This window comes from Gymnogyps californianus, chromosome 7 (genome assembly GCF_018139145.2).
Source record: "Gymnogyps californianus isolate 813 chromosome 7, ASM1813914v2, whole genome shotgun sequence".
NCBI classification, from domain to species: domain Eukaryota; kingdom Metazoa; phylum Chordata; class Aves; order Accipitriformes; family Cathartidae; genus Gymnogyps; species Gymnogyps californianus.
Window position 1 is genome coordinate 21,421,528 of NC_059477.1, and position 17,836 is coordinate 21,439,363.

A 17,836-nucleotide genomic window follows, 5' to 3' on the forward strand; every position below is an offset into this window, starting at 1 on the left:
TTGAACAATGCTCCGTTTTCAAGATGTCTCCTAACAGGTAGTCTGACCTGTACAAGAGACAAATACAGTCTTAAGATTTATCAGTCATCTTAGGGCCAAATAGAAGAAAGCATTTATGCCATTGGGTGAGGCATTGGTGAGATCTCTGGAATGCCACGTACAGGTCAGGTCCTCATATTGAAGAAAGATTCATTCACATTGGTGCTCCTGAAGTCTCAATGCTGATGATAAAAGAAATTCTACTCTCTCATTCTGCTCTATTTATCTCCCTAGTTAATCCTGTGAGTTAGCCAGTTCATAATCAGGTTGGGAGGAATGGAAAAACTTGTCATCCTCCATGCCCACGCTGTTATTGGCACTTAGGGAAGTCCTTGGGCTGAACATTTGGGTACAATAACTCACCTGAAGCATGTAACGTTAATACACTTGGTTAATTTGGTATTTTGGAAGTGGGTGAACTTTGAGATAGTGCTTGAAAAGGGCAGGGACTTAGAGCTAAAGGTTTGATCTGTAGGATGAGAGATGAGTTTCCTGTTATCTAGAAGAGGTCTAGGCTTACTGCTAAGTCTGCACTAGTCTGGTTTAGGAATTGAAGTGTGACTTGATTTCTGATTTCTCAATGAATGGAATATGCAAATCTCTTTGTTGTGGCCAATCCCTTAATTATCTACGTAGGGAGATCACATATTAGCACATCAAAGAAAACCAATTAACAAGTGGTAAGACTTTGCTATAATGACTCTATAGGTAGAAATGTAAGAGGCATCTATAAGTAATTTATTTAATCAATTCTAATGTGTTTGTTTCAGGAAAGAATATTGGGGGACGTGGTCACAAGATTAGTGACTATTTTGAGGTAAGGTTTCTGTGTGTTTGTAAAATTTACTTTAGCTGTAGAATTTACTTTTAGGTTTTTTTGGATGTTACAGAATTTTTGCTTGTAATGGACAGGCCTCTTGAGAGGATACTTTTTTTTCTTTGTGTAAGTTTACGAGTATTAAACCTTGAAGTAGAGATGCAGTGATCTCTTGTTGCAGCCTGAGTTAAAATACAAAAACCATTTTCTTTCACGCTTTTCTTTAAATGGCCAAAGGCTACACTAATAAAAGTAATACAATTCTATTTACAAATTCTGTGTACAGATGAGCTGTATAATGTATTTTGATAAGAAGACTGACTAATTGGAGGGCCATATCTTCTTTACAGTACCAAGGTGGAAACGGCTCTAGTCCAGTGCGAGGTGTACCTCCTGCAATCCGATCTCCTCAAAATTCACATTCCGCTCCTTCTTCTGTAAGTTTGGAAAGTTCATAACTGCTGGAGATACTTGCATAGCCTGAAAGTAGCTTAATTGAAAAGAATCTATATTCAAGGGAAGACTTTTCAAAGGAAGGAATCCTGGGAAGGAGTTCATTCTTTCAACAGCAAAAAAAAAAAAAAGCATCAAGTTAAATATTAAAACTAAAATTTTTTTGTTAATGCTGGGACTTTTTTTTCTAAAACATAATTTTTAAATACAAAGTAATTATGTAAAATGTTGAATAAATGTTAAAGCATTCTAATGACACCTATTCACAAGCCTCTCCCAAAAAAGGGGAGGATTTTTGTTACTTATGAGAAAACTGAACCCCTAACTCAGGACTTTAAAAGCTCAGTTTTTGATAAATCATAAGGTTTTAAATAATTGAAACCTAATTTGCCTGTATCCTTTTAAAATTCTCTTCATTGGTCTTGCTAATTAATTTTTTCCTCCTCATATGCACAATTTCAGTGTTAAGCATACCCACATGTGATTCTAAATGGCCAAACAGATTCTGCCAGTTACAGAAAGGATTTGTTTTTTCTGCTGGTAGACCTCAGCTTTTATTCCATGTACTTTCAACTTCAGGCATCCTCTTATTCTGGCTAACAGTATGGAGTGTAATACAGATTGTGGAATTTGGCTTGAAAACAGTCTCGTTCACACAAACTAGTGGGTTTGGGGAAGTTTCATTAACGGGATTTGTGTTCTGATCTGCACTAGCTTCCCCTTTCTGGTTCTCCCATTGGAAATAACCAGTCCAAAAATGACTCACATTATTTTTGAATTGTGAAAGCTTAGAATAAAAAAAAATAAGTCTGTGTAAGACTAACATCACCTTATGTCAGTCTTGTATTGTCTTAAATCTTTCAGTCTGTTTCCCAAAAGTGACAATCTTAGTTTTCTCAGAGAATATATTGCATCCTTTCTAAACTGCAAGTGATATATAACAGCATAGTGATAGCTCTCAATGCAGTGCTCCAAGTAGTATCTTCTGTAATAAAGATACCTTATTTCTCTATTCTATATGATTTTCCTGCCAACAGTTGTAAACAAGGCTATGTTCATAATTGAATATTACAGTTGTGTCTAAAGTCCTTTGTTTTCATGTATTCCAGGTTCGACAGAATAGTCCTTCTCCTACTTCATTAGCTTTTGGGGACCACCCTATCACGCAACCAAAGCAGTTATCTTTTAAAATTACTCAGGTAACTATTTTTGAGTAGAGCTATCCTATATCACTTCAGACTGTAGAAAAAACTGATATGTTTATTTCTTTGTCTTTCAACGACTTCTCAACTCTTAAAGGCTTTCAAAAGCTTTGCTTTTTACAGTCCGCCAAAGCATTTTTCTGTTAAGTTCAGCAGCTCATAATTTAAATCTCTCTGATTAGTTTTGTATTCTGCACTTGCTGTGCTGCCAACGTTGCACTTCATGAGTAGTTAGATGACCGTGTCGTTGGTGGGCTTTTGCTCAAGATTTTAGCTGTTGCGTGATCTTAGAAGTAGAGGCTGCTCTTTCAGGCTATATTTGAAGTGACAGCTGCTGTTGTCATATTGCATTTAAAATATGACATTGAAGAAAGAAAATGAGATGGTAATCAAAATGATCAAGATATAGTTCTGTCATGACTTTTAAAAGCCGAAAGCAACTGTTTTATCCTCTCTGTCATTTCTGACGTGTTCTGTTCTTTCACAAGTTAGTCAGAACAAGGCTACTTCACCTGTTGACCAAATACAGAGAATTTAAAGTAATTAGCTGACATTTACATTCTTGCCCTATTTTATATGCTTTTTTGTGAACAATAACTTTTCAATTAGTGATGAAGTCTTTTAACACTATTAGTGGTTTCTCCCAACTGTTTAGTCGTCCTCATGAAGAGGGAAAGCAGTTTTGAATAAGAACCTTCCATGTCACTTTCAAAACACATGAAAATCAGATGTGCTGGTCTTGTTGAATGTTTTGACGTAGTTTATTTCTCTACATAGCAAACATGAGAAAAATAATGCTGTAATTGTTAAAGGAAAGGATAAATATTTCAAAATGTTCTTTTTAGACCGATCTCACAATGCTGAAATTAGCTGCACTAGAAAGTAATAAAAATCAAGACTTGGAAAAGAAAGAAGGTCGTATAGATGACTTACTCAGGGTAAGTGTTAGATATGGGGTAAAGATGTTTATTCAGAACAAGACACAGTGAATCTGAGGCAAATATTTTAAATGCTTGAATAATCCTTGTTTTTAAAAATTACCCTAGTTACCTAAATTAAAAGGTGAAACGAGTTTTTAATTTTTGTAATTTTTTTTTTCCTGAAAATCCAAGTCTATAAAATGAAATGCGTAAGGGTTTTTTTTCTGCTTCTGTGCTACGGCTTGTTAATGATTAAATATGTTTATAGCTTTCTGAAGGTACAAAGAAAGCTGATGCTGTTTTGCAGCCAGTTGATTAATTCCTTAAGTTCATAATATAATTTCAGGTAACAGGTGGGTTTTTTGTTGTTCTAATTGTGAATAGCAGTTATCAGTGGGACAACTGCTGGCAGTTTTAGAATGGAGGTTATTGTGACAGAAATTATTATGGGCAATAAATAACTACTTTTAATAAGAAACCTATGCGATACTGTGCTCTAAGACCTGTTTTCAGAAAAAAAATCTTAATGCTTGTGCTCTTGAAAGAAGTGTTGGAGAGGTGATATATAGAAATATGAAACAAAAAACCCTGTATTCACGAGTTGTAGTCTCGTTAGTGTTTATATGTGTACAAGTACATATTAACCTGTGCAATCATACATTATAAAATTGTACATGTAGACTGTTATAGCACATGTTCAACAGTGTGGGATAGACAAACCTAACCCTTTTTTTTTTTTTTTTTTAAACATTTAGTTTTAAACAAAATAATATTGCTGTGGTTTTTTTAAGGTAATAAGTTAAATGTAATTGGAACATAGGGAACTTGTTAAACTTCCTACTCAGATAATTGAAACTTTTATCATTGTGAATTTTTTATTTCCTTTTAAATTAAAAACATTAGGATTTCACATGACTTCAGCAATCAGATGTAAAGGATCTGGAGCTAAAATTAAACTTCCAGTTTAACACTGGACAACTGGAAAAGTGATTGATACAATGCTTTTATATATTATTTATATGCTGAATACTCTGTAATGCAGAATGCAGCTCAGTGTAAAGGAAATAAAAAAGGAAGCAAGACATCCTTCTACAGATTGAGATAGATCTGTGAAATGAGATTTTTGCCTATATATATGTTTATGCATGTTCCTCACTTTAGTCATGTGAAGGTACATGCCTTTATTTTCTGTGACAGCTGATTAAAAAAGTAGTGTTTCGATATATCTTTTCATATTTTGTATATATTTATTAGGCTAACTGTGATCTTAGAAGACAAATAGATGAACAACAAAAGCTACTTGAAAAATATAAAGAAAGGCTAAACAAATGTATTTCAATGAGCAAGAAGCTTCTAATTGAAAAGGTAAGTTTACTGCTTTTAAAATCTGTGTGATAAAAACTGTGAGGGTGCTGTAGAACTCCATTATGATTCCTTCATTTTCACTTTAACTTTTTCACATTAGTCTCTGAGACTGAAACTTCATATGCATGGTCTCTATCTGGCACTAAATGTTTTTATAAGCCCAAATAGGCAAAATAAAATGTTGAGCCTTTTTAATATCATGGAAAATGTGCCTTTTTTAATTTAAGGAGGGGTTTCCCATTGTGAGTAATTCAGATATAGCAAAGCATTAAAGATAAGAATTTAGTATGTAGCAAATTTTCTGGACAAACTTTAAGAAGAAGATTACAGCGGATGAAAAAATTTCTGAACATAATCTGTTGTGGAGAGGACACAGATAAAATGTCTTTGTGAGACACTTAAGTGGCTGAGATAATTTTTGATGTAAAATGATAAAATGCTGTGTTAGCTCAGAATTAATGGAAACAAGGAAATGGAGGTGACCATCTACCTTGATACTACTATGAAAGAAATATTTATTGCAAATTTAATGCCAACTATATTTAAACTAGCAGCAATTTCTTAAAAGACAAGGATACCTTGTTTCTCTCCTTCTTCTCTAAAATAGTCCTATTTAAAAAAAAAAATCTAATAAAAAGTGAATAGAAAATCAGCTTATTACAAATTGGGATACAAAAAAGTTTAAGGTAAACAGGCAAGTCTCTTCCCTAACACTAACCACTAGATGCTGCTATCAGATACAAGGGCACAAACTGATCTGTTAGAAGATTAGGGAGAGTTTCCTTGCTAGCATGCCATAAATAAAATATTGCAGTCCTTTTTAAGTTCCATCATGAGGGGAATGCAGGGAAAAGATGCATCAGATCTGTTCAGCATGATGCTAGGTGAGCGCCTTCAGACTGAGAATATCACGTAGACCGTTTTTCATGAAAGGCCATGCAGGCCTTCTCTTCAGTCTAGAAGTCTGTTTGCACAAAGATCCTTAATTCTGTTAGCTTCTCGCTTTTGTGCATGTGTGTGTGTGATTTTGGGCCATAGGCATTTCTTGAGAAGCAAGCATTTGTAACAATTAAAAAAGTTTCTGTCCATCAGCGGTATTCACAGTGCTCTTTCTTCTTGTGCTGAAGCAGACTAGACAGACTCAGTCATTTATCACATCCCAAGGATTCTTTGTGGTAGTAGTGACTGGTTCTGAGAAGGGTATCTGCTTCTATTACTGCAAGTGAATATCTGATTGCAGTTAAGTCTACCTGCAGTGCATTCCCACGTACAGATTCCTGAGCTCAGTCAGTTTGGTACAAGTAGTAACATAGATGCTCTGTCAAGGGAGTTTCCAGGCTAAGTATAGTTAGGTGCACTCTTCCTGATACCTAAGCAGGCTCATTTAGTATAATAGACATGTACAGACATAATCTTAATTATATGCCTGTATGATGCTGATACTCTATCAGTTTTGCTGTATTTACAAATAAAATGTTCTGTTAATTATGAAAGAACAGCGAACTTAATAGGAAAACTGAGTCAAACTCAGATTTTTTTTTTTGTGCACAAATCGTTATTAGTACCAATTCTGACAACTGCAGATGTTTCAGTTCTGCAGAAATTCGAATAAATGGAGTAAAGTAATAAAAGATATTTTCACCTACTCTCCTCTTATCCCTCCCTGAGAAAATTGTTGGAGGAAAAAAACCTGAATGTTTTACTGACTTTTTGAACACTTTAGTATTACTAAATATGAATATTTTTTTGTTTTCTTAGAGCACACAGGAAAAGCTGGCAAGCAGAGAGAAGAGCATGCAAGACAGATTACGCCTGGGGCATTTTACAACAGTTCGTCATGGTGCTTCATTTACTGAACAGTGGACAGATGGCTTTGCATTTCAAAATCTTGTGAAGTTAGTCAATGCTATGTTCTTAAAATTCTCACTAATTGTTAGTTCCCTCTAGTGGATTTTTTTATTACTAAGGTTCTAGGATTGGAGCGGCTTTTCATACGTTGTATTTTGCTTTGCCTTTTGAAGACTGAGAATACAATACAGAACTCCCTTAATCAACTGAGAGAATACAAAGGCTGGGTGTCTTTGAAAGACAGTTTGGTTTCACTTGATTTTAACTATCCTTAGAAAAGCATGAATGTACTAAATGAGCAGCACGTAATTATTCAGCTCAGCTGGTAGAAAGAGCTATAAAACTAAATCAGTGATTTTTTTCAAGCAGCTAACCATGTATCACTAGTGATCATTGGGGCAGATGAGGTCTGTGGAGCTCTCATTGGTCACATAGGTGCTGCCTGTGCACCCTTCACTGTAGCAGCTTTTTCAGGCATCCAGCTCCTCAGTGCCATGAAGGAGGAGTGACAAATCTGTCAGCCTCAGATAGGGTCTAATGCAAGTGGATGGGGGAAAGCAGCCACCTGGAAAAGAGCTGCTGCAACAGGTGTTTCAGCAGAGACGGGGCCAAGGAAAAGGGCTCTGGGAGACCATCAGAGATGGTGGTAAAATAATTATGCAACGCCTCAAAAGGTGTTCTTCGGTAACAAGTCTGATTCAATCTTTGGGGAGAGAGAGATAAAAAAAAGTAATTCACCAAGATTTTAGTTTTTGAAGGGCAATATATAGTCTTAGCATTATGTGATTGCCTAGGGCATTGGTTTTTTAAGACAGTCTTAAAAACAATCTGTATATGTGTTTTGCATAAAAGCTGTAATTGTTTGCCATACAACCAAACCGATGATTTATTTGGGAATGGTCAGATCAAATTCAGTATTTGGCCTATAAAAATTAAGTACTCTCTATTGACTCTCTAACATTTCTTTTGACGGTATAAAAGAAGGTATCCACCAGCTCAGATACTTTTTTTTTTTCTTTTTCTAGTGCAGAAATCATGTGTAACACTTTCAAAAACAAAACAACCCCAAAACAAAAAAAAAAAACACCACATATTTCAAAAGTAAATTGTACTAAAACTTTAGCAAAATTTTTCCACCGCATGAAGAACATTGGTGTTCTTTTTCTTAGGAAAAATTTTCACATGTACAGTAAGTTTTTTTTAAAATTTCTTAATGCTTTATCAGTTAAAAAGATAGTTCTTTAAAAAATGCAAAATGATGAAACTTTAATAAAGCTTTTTTTGGGGTTTACAGGCAGCAAGAATGGGTGAATCAACAAAGGGAAGACATTGAAAGGCAAAGAAAGCTCCTGGCCAAGCGAAAGCCTCCAACTACAAATAATTCTCAGGCACCATCTGCCAATTCTGAACCCAAGCAGAGGAAAAATAAAGCTGTGAATGGGGCAGAAAACGATCCCTTTGTTAGACCCAATTTACCACAGCTGTAAGTTTAACATTTCAATCAGTCTTTTACATAAATTCTCAGATATTGTCTGTATGAGTTCTATTCAAATAACAGCATAAAAAGACACTCAGTATATTCAGCAGCTATATTCTCACTGATGACTTGCTGATGTTAGGGAAATTTGCACCACTGCCTATGAAGATGTCGTACAATTGCCCAATTTACTTTTGGTAAAGTCACCAGAGAAAGGCCCATTCTGTGTTTATGCAACGTTCCTTCTGTTTTCCTGATCTAGAGGAGTCCTTATTCTGATTTCCTACTCTTGTGATGTCACTGATACCTCCTGAATTTTTCTTGATACACATTGGTTTAGGAGCCTCTCCTTCAGTTAGAGATCATTTCATTTTTCATATAACAGTCTTTAGCTGACAGGAAAAGCTTTTTTCAGCCTTTAGTATTTGAAGACATGTCTAAAAACAAGCAGAAAAAATCTCCCCCCCCCGCCCCAAATGCTAGATCCTGAGAGCAACTGTCAGAAGTTACTGATCCCATTTTACATATTGACAATGTTGAAATTTTTTGTCATTTAAACATAAAGATTGAGAGCTATCAAAGAATTCTCCATTTTTCAAGTGACATTTTTTCCTGCAGACAGAAATGGTATAATTCAAGGCACAGACAGATGTGTTCTTGACATTTAATTTGAGTATTTTAAGAAGTTGCTGCTTGGAGATACTAGTTATTGCCCTTGATGCTAAGAGGCTGCAGCTGATAGTGTATCTGTTCCTAGTCAGCTTAAATAAAAAGTAAATAACTAGGGTTAAAAACACTAACAAATTAATCTGTGTTGCTTTGCAGAAATAGGCTACATGTGTTGAACATGGTCACCTGTCACCTCTCACTTGTGGAGGTAGTAATTTATAGCTCTGGGGGTGGGGGGTAAATAAATTACTCTGGTTAGATCTGCAAAATACATACGTTTGGGCCATCAGTTTGAAGACAGCTGCATATGTTTTGCATAGTGCATCATTCTTAAAGTTCACATTGTGAAATTGTTTGGCTGTGATAAAAATATCGTGAAAATACAATAGTAAGGCTGGCGATGTAAGCAAATCTTGATGAGTGTTACTCATGCATTTTGGTAGAGAGCTAAAGAGTCATTGCTCAAATTGATTCTTTAGTAATACTTAGTGCCTACGTTTCTTCTTCTTAGAACATAATTAATACTTCTGAATAGTACCATAAAGAGTACCGTCATGTTAAAAATACCTTTTTGTTTGAATGTAATACCTCTTGTTATTAAAAGTAACATTTAAGTAATGGAAAAGACCTGGAAAATTACAGAACTTTTAATTTGCCAGCTTTTGGTCGTGTCTTCATTCATGTTAAATTTCTATAATCTTATTGCTGCTTTAGGAGGTGATAAAATATACATTTGGGAAAAAACGCAGAAGACATGTTCTATTTATTAAGTAGGACAAGTGAATTCCTGGTAATAGACTTCTGAATATTTTCTGGTGTTATGCGGTTTTAAATAATTTCCAAATTACTAAAAACTTCTGAAATTTTCATTTCATTTGGCTTAACCAGTTACAAGTTAAGTGGCACATGAAAATGCTTGCTGGTTATGGAATTGCCAAGAGAACAATCAGAATTGCCCTTTTGTATCTAATGCTAGCATAAATGTAAGCTGTTATTGAATCAAAACTGTTTTGCCTTTAAGTATACTAATTTGGTCATTATGTAATCTAGATATGAGGTTGCTTGCCTATACAATACGCTTATAAATTTTGTTTCAGACCTCTGAGAAGGTCTGTAATGTGTCCTGAGATCACAGAATCATTAAGCTGCATCATGCTCTTAGGCCTTTACTTGAAAGGGTTTTTAAAATGTTTGTGTTTAAGATTCATTATAATTTTGTGTAGTAGTATTACGTGTTGACTCCTCTCTGCTTCTCAGTACAGAATTAAATTTTTTGTGTATCTTGGTAAAACAATTATTAATTGTGCACTTCCATTTTAGAGTAAATTTGTCATCTGCTGTATGTGATTCCCTCCTATTACATTGTGCTTATCACTGTTCCTGTGTTACTTCAAAAGTAATGATCTTAATTAGTATAGCCAAATGGAAGAGGTTCTGTTTATGAGAGGCATGGGGAAATGCAGAGCTGCTTGAGATTAATGAACTAAAGCAGTAGTAAATCAGTACAATATATATGCAAGTGATTAGGCAGATCTTTTTTAAACAAACAAACAACTTGCTAGCAGATGTTAGCAACAAGTGTTTCTACCACTGTGTTGTTTGCTTTAGAAAATGTCTCCAGCTGCAGGTATTGGCAAGACAGAATGATCTATAGCTTTGTAACAAGCAGTATTATTGAAGCCCTTTCTGAAAACAGGTATTAACTGTTTTGAAAGGGATTGAAGGTGTTGCCTGAGGCATTCTTAATAAGGATATTGTTTTAGTTTAGCTGTATATACTGTGGTGTCTGATATGACTTTAAAAGCAAAATTTTAGCACTGAAGTTATTAGTATAAAAGTGACTATCTGCCAGAGTCCTGTGAGTGAATGGTGGGTTTGGTGTTTAAATAAGATGCAACAGATGAGTCTAAACACTGTCCTGGTTTTCCATCATTCTTTCCCTTTTTGTGGCCCAAACCAAAACGAAAAAGTAGTTTCAATTTTGAGAGATCTCTTTTCTACTGAGCAGTCATTTCATTAGTCTTACATGAAAGGAATAAATTGAAATTTATTTAAAGAAAAAACATTTATTTGAAGTGGAGGTTGCCTTCTTAGCCCTGGAAAAATCTGTTCGAAAACTCTATTCCAAATTCTTTGGAGACTTGAGAGATTATAATGCTAGTCCCCACTTCTTGGAAGCAGCTCTTATTTCACTAGACAATTATTTCTAGGAGCAACGTTTTGCTTAGTTCAGGTGGCGTAGTCCTTCCTGTGCAGCTTCAGCCGTGTCAGTTGTATTCACTTCCCAGTCACCTCTTCCTCTGCTTCCCCGTTCCTCCATGGGAGTCTGCATGCATCCTTGTCCCTGCATGCAATTTGGAGTAGGAGAGCAGAGGGAGCTGGCAGAGTTTGTTACTGTAGCTGAACGAATGCATGATTTAGAGGGAGCATTCTGTTCTGTATGGAACAAATAAAAATATTTTCAGAAACTTTTTCAGGCTGAAGTGCCAACAATGTGTCTGGGCTTTACAGGACAAGTAAAGACAGCTCCTTTCCTGAGGCAGTCTCTTTCTCAGGCAAACATGGAAACAATGGCAAAAAGACCTCATGGAAGGCTTTGACTTGGTCAGCGTCTGCCCGTCCTTGTAGAAATTCAAGGAACTAGAGTGAGAATAAGGCTGGACCAAAAAAGGAGCGCTTCACAAATTGTAGCCAAAAACTTGTATTGGATGTGTGTATGGCTGTTTGGGGGCATGGCCGCATTCTGCTGTGCCTATGTATGCAGGATGATTTTTCAACTGGGAAAAGATGGGAGGAGAGAGGGTTGTGAATGTGCCAGGCTTGATCATCATAAAAACCGAGGAGTACGTGGCCATTTTGTTTTTTTGTCTTGTCTGTACCCATTAGTAAGAGTGTGTTGATCATAGAAGAAGGTTTTGTCTGAACTTGTGAGGAAGAAGTGCAGAGAGGATTGGTTATGTCTACCCATGCATACTGTGTCAAAGCCTTTGAAATTTGGCTGCGAAAACATTGTTAAACAACTTGGAAGGCCTATTTTTGCTAATTTAAAAAAATGTTTAAATTGGTGATAATCAAGCCTTTCAGGCCAGGTAAGCTGTCCACTTTCTTCCAGCGACAAGTAAAGGTGGCACACGATGGCCCTACACATCACAGGAAAATTATGCTACATGCACAGAATATGCCCAGTGCTTTTTTGGAAATTTCAGGAATTCATTGCATGTGTATGATAGTTCATTTGGCTGTAGACAGTTAAAATACAGCATTTATTGCACAGTAGTTTTGAGCGGAAAAGATCACGGTCAGGACCAGACTGTTACCAGAGTAATTCCTGCAACCTACTCCCAGCTGCCCTTCTTCCCCAATGCTCCTCAGATTAGCCTCAAGCCTGACTATCCAACTTAAGTTCATTTAGGGGATGGCAGCAGCCTGTTTCTGGCCGATGTCCCTCCCCTGTGCTCCTCAACGTTTCTTCCTCCGCATCTGATGAGACCTGTGTGCCTCAGGTGATGGAGGAGTAGCCCCTTCTGCGGGAATGATTGTGTCTCGTAGGTGACTTCTGTTTTCAGAAGATGCCTCCAGCATGCCACTGCCCTGCAAAAGGTGGCGGGTGGATGCAGGTGGGAGGCAATGGGCTGATGGGAAGCAGTCTCTAGGCTGGGTGTTTTCAGCCTGTGCAGAGCCGGGTGGTGGCTTATAGCCAGAAAACAGACAGCATGCACACTGTCATTGTTTTACTGCTATTTGTCATGTGCTATTTTAATACGAATATGAAGTACAGTATATTTATAGATAAAAAGTAATAAACTCCTACTTCTAAAAAAAAAAAGTAAATGTTTCTGAATATGAGGGAATAAAGTTTTGTTTTTCATAAGTAAACGAACAAAATCCAAAGTGACTCTGTCTGTGTACAGTTCAGCATTTTATATGCCTTTCTCCAAAATGTGGTGGTCAGTAACGAGTTTCAAATTGCTGTGAATCATGCTGTGCCTCTAAGAGAGTTAGATTTGTAAGGAAATAGAAAAATGGAAAACAGTCATTTATTGGGATATAGCATGGAAACATGGAAAGAGTGACTTTGAATCTTAATGTTTTCAATATGACCTCTAACTTGTGCTCTGTGCTGAAGAGGGCTATTTAAGAACATTTTGGAAGGCAATACTTGCTAGAGCTGTCTAGGCACTTTGTCATAACTCTGCATAGATAGCTGAGGTTTTATAAAAAGGACCAGATTTCCTATATTATGTTAGTTTTTCAGGGGATCTATCGTTTTAGGGCTCTCAGTGTTCAATGAAAATTTGGGAAGGTCATGTCATAAACTTCGTATTTTCAGTGTGTTTTACTTGTGGTTCAGCTTTGCTAAGCCACCTAAATACTCTTCTTCCTGAGAAAGAGAAACTTTACTATCTGTGTTTCTGGAAATGCACAAACCTGTACTTTATACTGCAGACAAGAATCTGGGAAGAATAATATTCAACCTCATACACATTGGCATTGATCCTTTGCCTTTTTTAATTGAGAACTTAATCCATGTTAGAGTAGTTCGCTGTTTGAATAGAAGTACTGAAAAAATGTCAGGGATGCTGCTGTGAGTTGTCTAGTGTGGCCTTGATGCTCTCTTTGATAGGTCTAGCAGATGTGTTAGAGCAGGAATTAAAGCATTGTTTTCTTAGGTTTCTTGCTGTTGTTTGGACTGTACAGAGAATGCATTGCCAGCTTTCCCTAGCTTTTGAGACACCCCATTTCACATTTGCTTTAACGCCTCTTCTTTTAAGATGTAGCATAAATTGTCTAAAACCAGAGGAGATGCTCCCAGGAAAAGAACATAAACGTTTGGTCCCAAAATCTGGTACTAAGGGACCTATTGCCTTTCTTGGAGGCAAATTTCCTCACTCTCTTGCCTTCAGAGTGTTTGGGAATGTCTGTTGACTGGAATACAAGGCTGCTTTTCATTCCAATAGGGAAAAAAGACGCAGGGTAACTTTGTATGATGCTTCTTAAAAGAAAGCATTGCTTTCTCACATTCTGACAGGACGAGGTCATGGGTGCTTTTGTCACCTGATCTGAGTGTTTTCTATACATTAAAGACCAGAAGGTTGATGAAATAACTACAGTCTTGTGAAGCTGTTTCCAGGCTCTTGGAAATTTAGGTGCTGTGGTCAAAAAAGAATCCAGCAATTTCACTAATCCTCATGGAGAATATCTGGTCAACTCAATTTTCTGTCCTGGCCAAGTCAGAAAAGGGGCAGCGAAATTGAGTATTTATGAAATCAGGAATAGGAAAGGTCTCTATGAAAGCTTCAAAACCACCAGGTTTTATCCTGAAAAGATGCACTCCTTTATTAACTTTTGTGACCCAATAAATGCAGGGTTTAGAATTCTGAAAACTATGGCGAACTTCATCCAAATTTAAAAGGGAGGAAGAAGTCTTACAGTTTATTAGATTTCTGCAAATTTTATCGAAGTTGGCATTTGCTGTAAGCAAAATCTGAATTGGTGTGCCTCACCTCTGGGGAAACTACTGGTGATTCTCAAGACACTCTAGTTCCTTAGACTTGCAATACGAACAGCGTGTATAGCCTTCTAAATGCTTTGTGTAACTTAATCTTCCCAGGACAGTTGATAATTGAACCTGCTAAAATATGGATTTTGTGAAAACGTATTATGCTATTTTAGCTTTGCATCATGCAAGAAATAGTAGATCTAGGCAAAACAATAAAAAGTTTAATTTTAATTTATTTGTAGAGATTTGTGTGAATCCTCTCAAGGAGGCCATACCTCTTTCTCCTTCCCCATCCCCTGTTCCCCTTCATCATACGCGTATGGTTTCTTCTCTGGAACGTGAAGTCTCTTTGGTTTCTTTTCTTTGGTAGTTTGTCTTCTGTGTCTTTTTTTGTTCATTTGTCAGATGGATACTGCATGCAGTCAGTTCATGGGTTTCTTAGTTACTAATCCGAATGAGCAGTCTAGATCCTCTGGGTGATAACTGACTTTGGGTTCTAGCAAGTCTACAGACAGTGAGAGACCACTGAATTAATTGTAGCCAGGAATCTTTTCTCAACAGAAGATGAAAAGAGAACAAGCAAGAGAGTCGCATGCCAATTCAAAACTGAATTTGTGGTCTCATGCAAAATGTAGTGATAATGAACTTGGAATGTATGGTTTTGCACTATGTTCTTGAAATCACAGCTCAAAAATCCAGTGTTATCAGTCTTGTCTAGTTGGTTTCTGGATCTCCATCCTTTGGTTCATTAAGTGTTAGGGTTGAGAACCAAGCAGTGGAGTAGCATCAGCTAAAATACTGGGATGGTGATATGATTTAGGATGCACCCAGATAATCTAACAGGCTATCTGAGAGGACAGAAATGGTCCAGTGGGAGAGGCAGTTAATATTCCAGAATACCAGACACAGAGGTATTCTGTAAGTATGTTTTGACCCTGAAATTACAAACCAAGATGTTCAGATGGTTCAAAAATGTAGTCCTAGTATTGTGGTAGTAAATAATTAATGTAAGATACTGTATTTACTGTAGTATTTAAGTAAGAATGCTATTGTTTTGTTTACCATCATATAACAGCTATAGTTACATGTTTGGTTTGGTTTGTTTTTTCAGTTTGACTCTAGCAGAGTATCACGAACAGGAAGAAATTTTCAAACTTCGATTAGGACATCTCAAAAAGGTATGTATATGGTCTGTTATTCTAAGATTTTTTTTTTGACCATGCCCAAACCCATAAAAACTAGTACTATCAAAATAAGGAGAGGGCTTGTTGAGAGCTATCTGATTAGAAAACATAATACTAAAAGTGCTGTACAATTTTATGCCTAATAGTGGCTTTTTTTTTTTTGTGCAACTTACCATAAACACTGGGAGTAGAGGGGAGTAGTATTGAGTCCATCCAGTGTAACACTGTACTGCTTCCTTGAATCCTTCTAACAGTGGTAATAGTGATGATGCCACCAATACTGCTCTTGTTTCAGAGCTGAGGAAGTGCAGTCAGCCAAGTTTGATATATGGGCTTTTTACGTTAGTTTTTGACCTTTAAAAGGTCCAATTTACAAACCGTTCCATTTCTGAATGACTAGCATGTTTTAATCATCTACAGTATCCACTTCAGTTGTTATCAGTCAGCATACTACCTGTTGCAAGAGAGAATATAGTTTTCCTGCTGTTATGGAAAATCTTTTCTCTGTATCTTAAATTATTTTTGCAGTCAGATATTTTACTCTAGTTTTTGACTTATGAAAAAAAACAGTACTTTTTTCTTGAAGCTCATCATTCTAATAAATCTGTGTAATGAGATAATCATGATATTAACAAATTATTGCTTATTTAAGCAAAGCTTTTGCGGAATAACCTGTGAAAAGGAATGACAGTTGAAGCAGGCAGAAATATCTCAACAAGTGTGAAATGAAAGTACCTTTATCTGCTGAGCAGTAGTTTTTGAGATGTTCAGTCAAAACAGGTCATAGTGTTTTTTCCCTGAAATGTTGCAAGAGTCTGTTTCACGCCTGTTCTCTTCAAATGTACAAGTCACCTGTTATAAATCCTACTATAATAAACTGAACTGGGCCCCTTGAGAACACTGATGCTGTTTTTAAAGAATATGACAAGAAAGTACTTGAATCTGTGGTAGGGAATCTGCATATAAACTTGTTGGCACTAGTGAAGTAGACTGCCTGCATAATTCTTCATTGTTAATGCTTTAGAAATAGCACCAACTTCACATGAAGTTCTGTTATGAAATTCTGTAGGTTTTTTCCCATGCTTTAACTTTTTTGAAGTCTAATGGAAATTTCAAGTGACATATGAAGGAAGCTGTTACAAAGTTGTTTAATACCCGAATTTTGTTTTCACTTTGAGCATCAATGCTGAGGTACTCTGTATAAGAAGGAAGTTCCTTGACTAAATGCCAGAGGGGAAACAAATGTTATTTCTTAGCAAATCATGTTTGAATGTATCTGAAAATAATAATAAAAATACATATTTGCATTTTAATTCTTACGTGCGATACAGATTTTGTTGTTAACTAATAAAAACAATTTTGTTATCTTCTTTTTACGTGGCTATATTTCTTCCCTAGTGCTTCTTTGCTGGTTACATTTTTTTCTTCTTTCCTTCTGCATATGCTGTTTTGCTGTCTGCTCCTCTTCCTTTTCACTCTCCAGATGCTTTCCTGGTGCTCTTATTTTTGGTGCCCTGTACATGCTGCCACCACCAGTTTTCTTTTCCTTCTGCTCCCCAGGAAATTCTTTTCCAGCTAGCAGCTTTGGTCCTGGAGAGAGGCTCTTGTTTTCTCACTTCCTTTTATATAGCAGTGACCTGAGGCAGCTAAGCTGGTTCATTCTTGCTTAAAGGTATTCACAGCCTGAGTGTCCTAAATAACAGCTGGAAACAATGCAACCAGCCAGTTCTCTTTGGACTAACATTGGCCTATGAACCACATTTTCAGAACCACTGAATTGCATAATATATGAACAAAAAAGCCTAGAAGAGGCATAACTGATGGATTTTTTTTTTTTTTTTTTTTTTTTGTCAGCCTTTGGGAAGTACATAGACAATTGTGTGTGTATAAGTGTGTGGCCTTTTGCATGGGGAGAAGGGCTAGAATTCTTTATAAAGGACTACTGGGTTATGAGGAACTGTATATCACTTCAGGGTATTTAACAGAGAACTGCAAGGATTAATCTAAATATAAAAAGAGTTTAAGATTGTATAAACAGGAAAAGAAAAAACAAACCCTTGACATTGTATGTTAGGAAAAACAAATGGTCCACCCAGATCTGCTAGCAGATTAGTGTTACTTAGTCCAGCTTTTAAATTATTAGGAATTTGATTTTCTTTTTCTGAATGGAGGTTCATCTAGTGTCTTGTTTTGGGAAGAGAGTTTTTTCCTTAGCTTATGGGGAGGGCTTCAGGACACCCACTGAAATCATCTGGTCCGGACTCCTCAACTCGTTGGAAATGTGGTCATTTAGTGTGTGTTTTAGATTATATAAATACAGTTCATGTTTCAGGATGTGGTTTTATGATATACAATGTTTGGA

At 36.4% G+C, this 17,836-nt stretch overlaps 1 protein-coding gene across 2 annotated transcripts in view; it reads left to right on the forward strand.

Moving 5' to 3' along the window:
• Positions 1-17,836, forward strand: part of TLK1 (tousled like kinase 1) — a 72,021-nt gene that overhangs the window by 37,854 nt on the left and 16,331 nt on the right. For both annotated transcript variants that reach the window (XM_050900015.1, XM_050900016.1), the window contains exons 5-12: positions 810-856; positions 1,207-1,293; positions 2,419-2,508; positions 3,357-3,449; positions 4,686-4,796; positions 6,555-6,691; positions 7,939-8,127; positions 15,402-15,468. In XM_050900015.1, the coding sequence (XP_050755972.1) occupies positions 810-856; positions 1,207-1,293; positions 2,419-2,508; positions 3,357-3,449; positions 4,686-4,796; positions 6,555-6,691; positions 7,939-8,127; positions 15,402-15,468 (821 nt within the window). The remainder of the gene's footprint in view (positions 1-809; positions 857-1,206; positions 1,294-2,418; positions 2,509-3,356; positions 3,450-4,685; positions 4,797-6,554; positions 6,692-7,938; positions 8,128-15,401; positions 15,469-17,836) is intronic.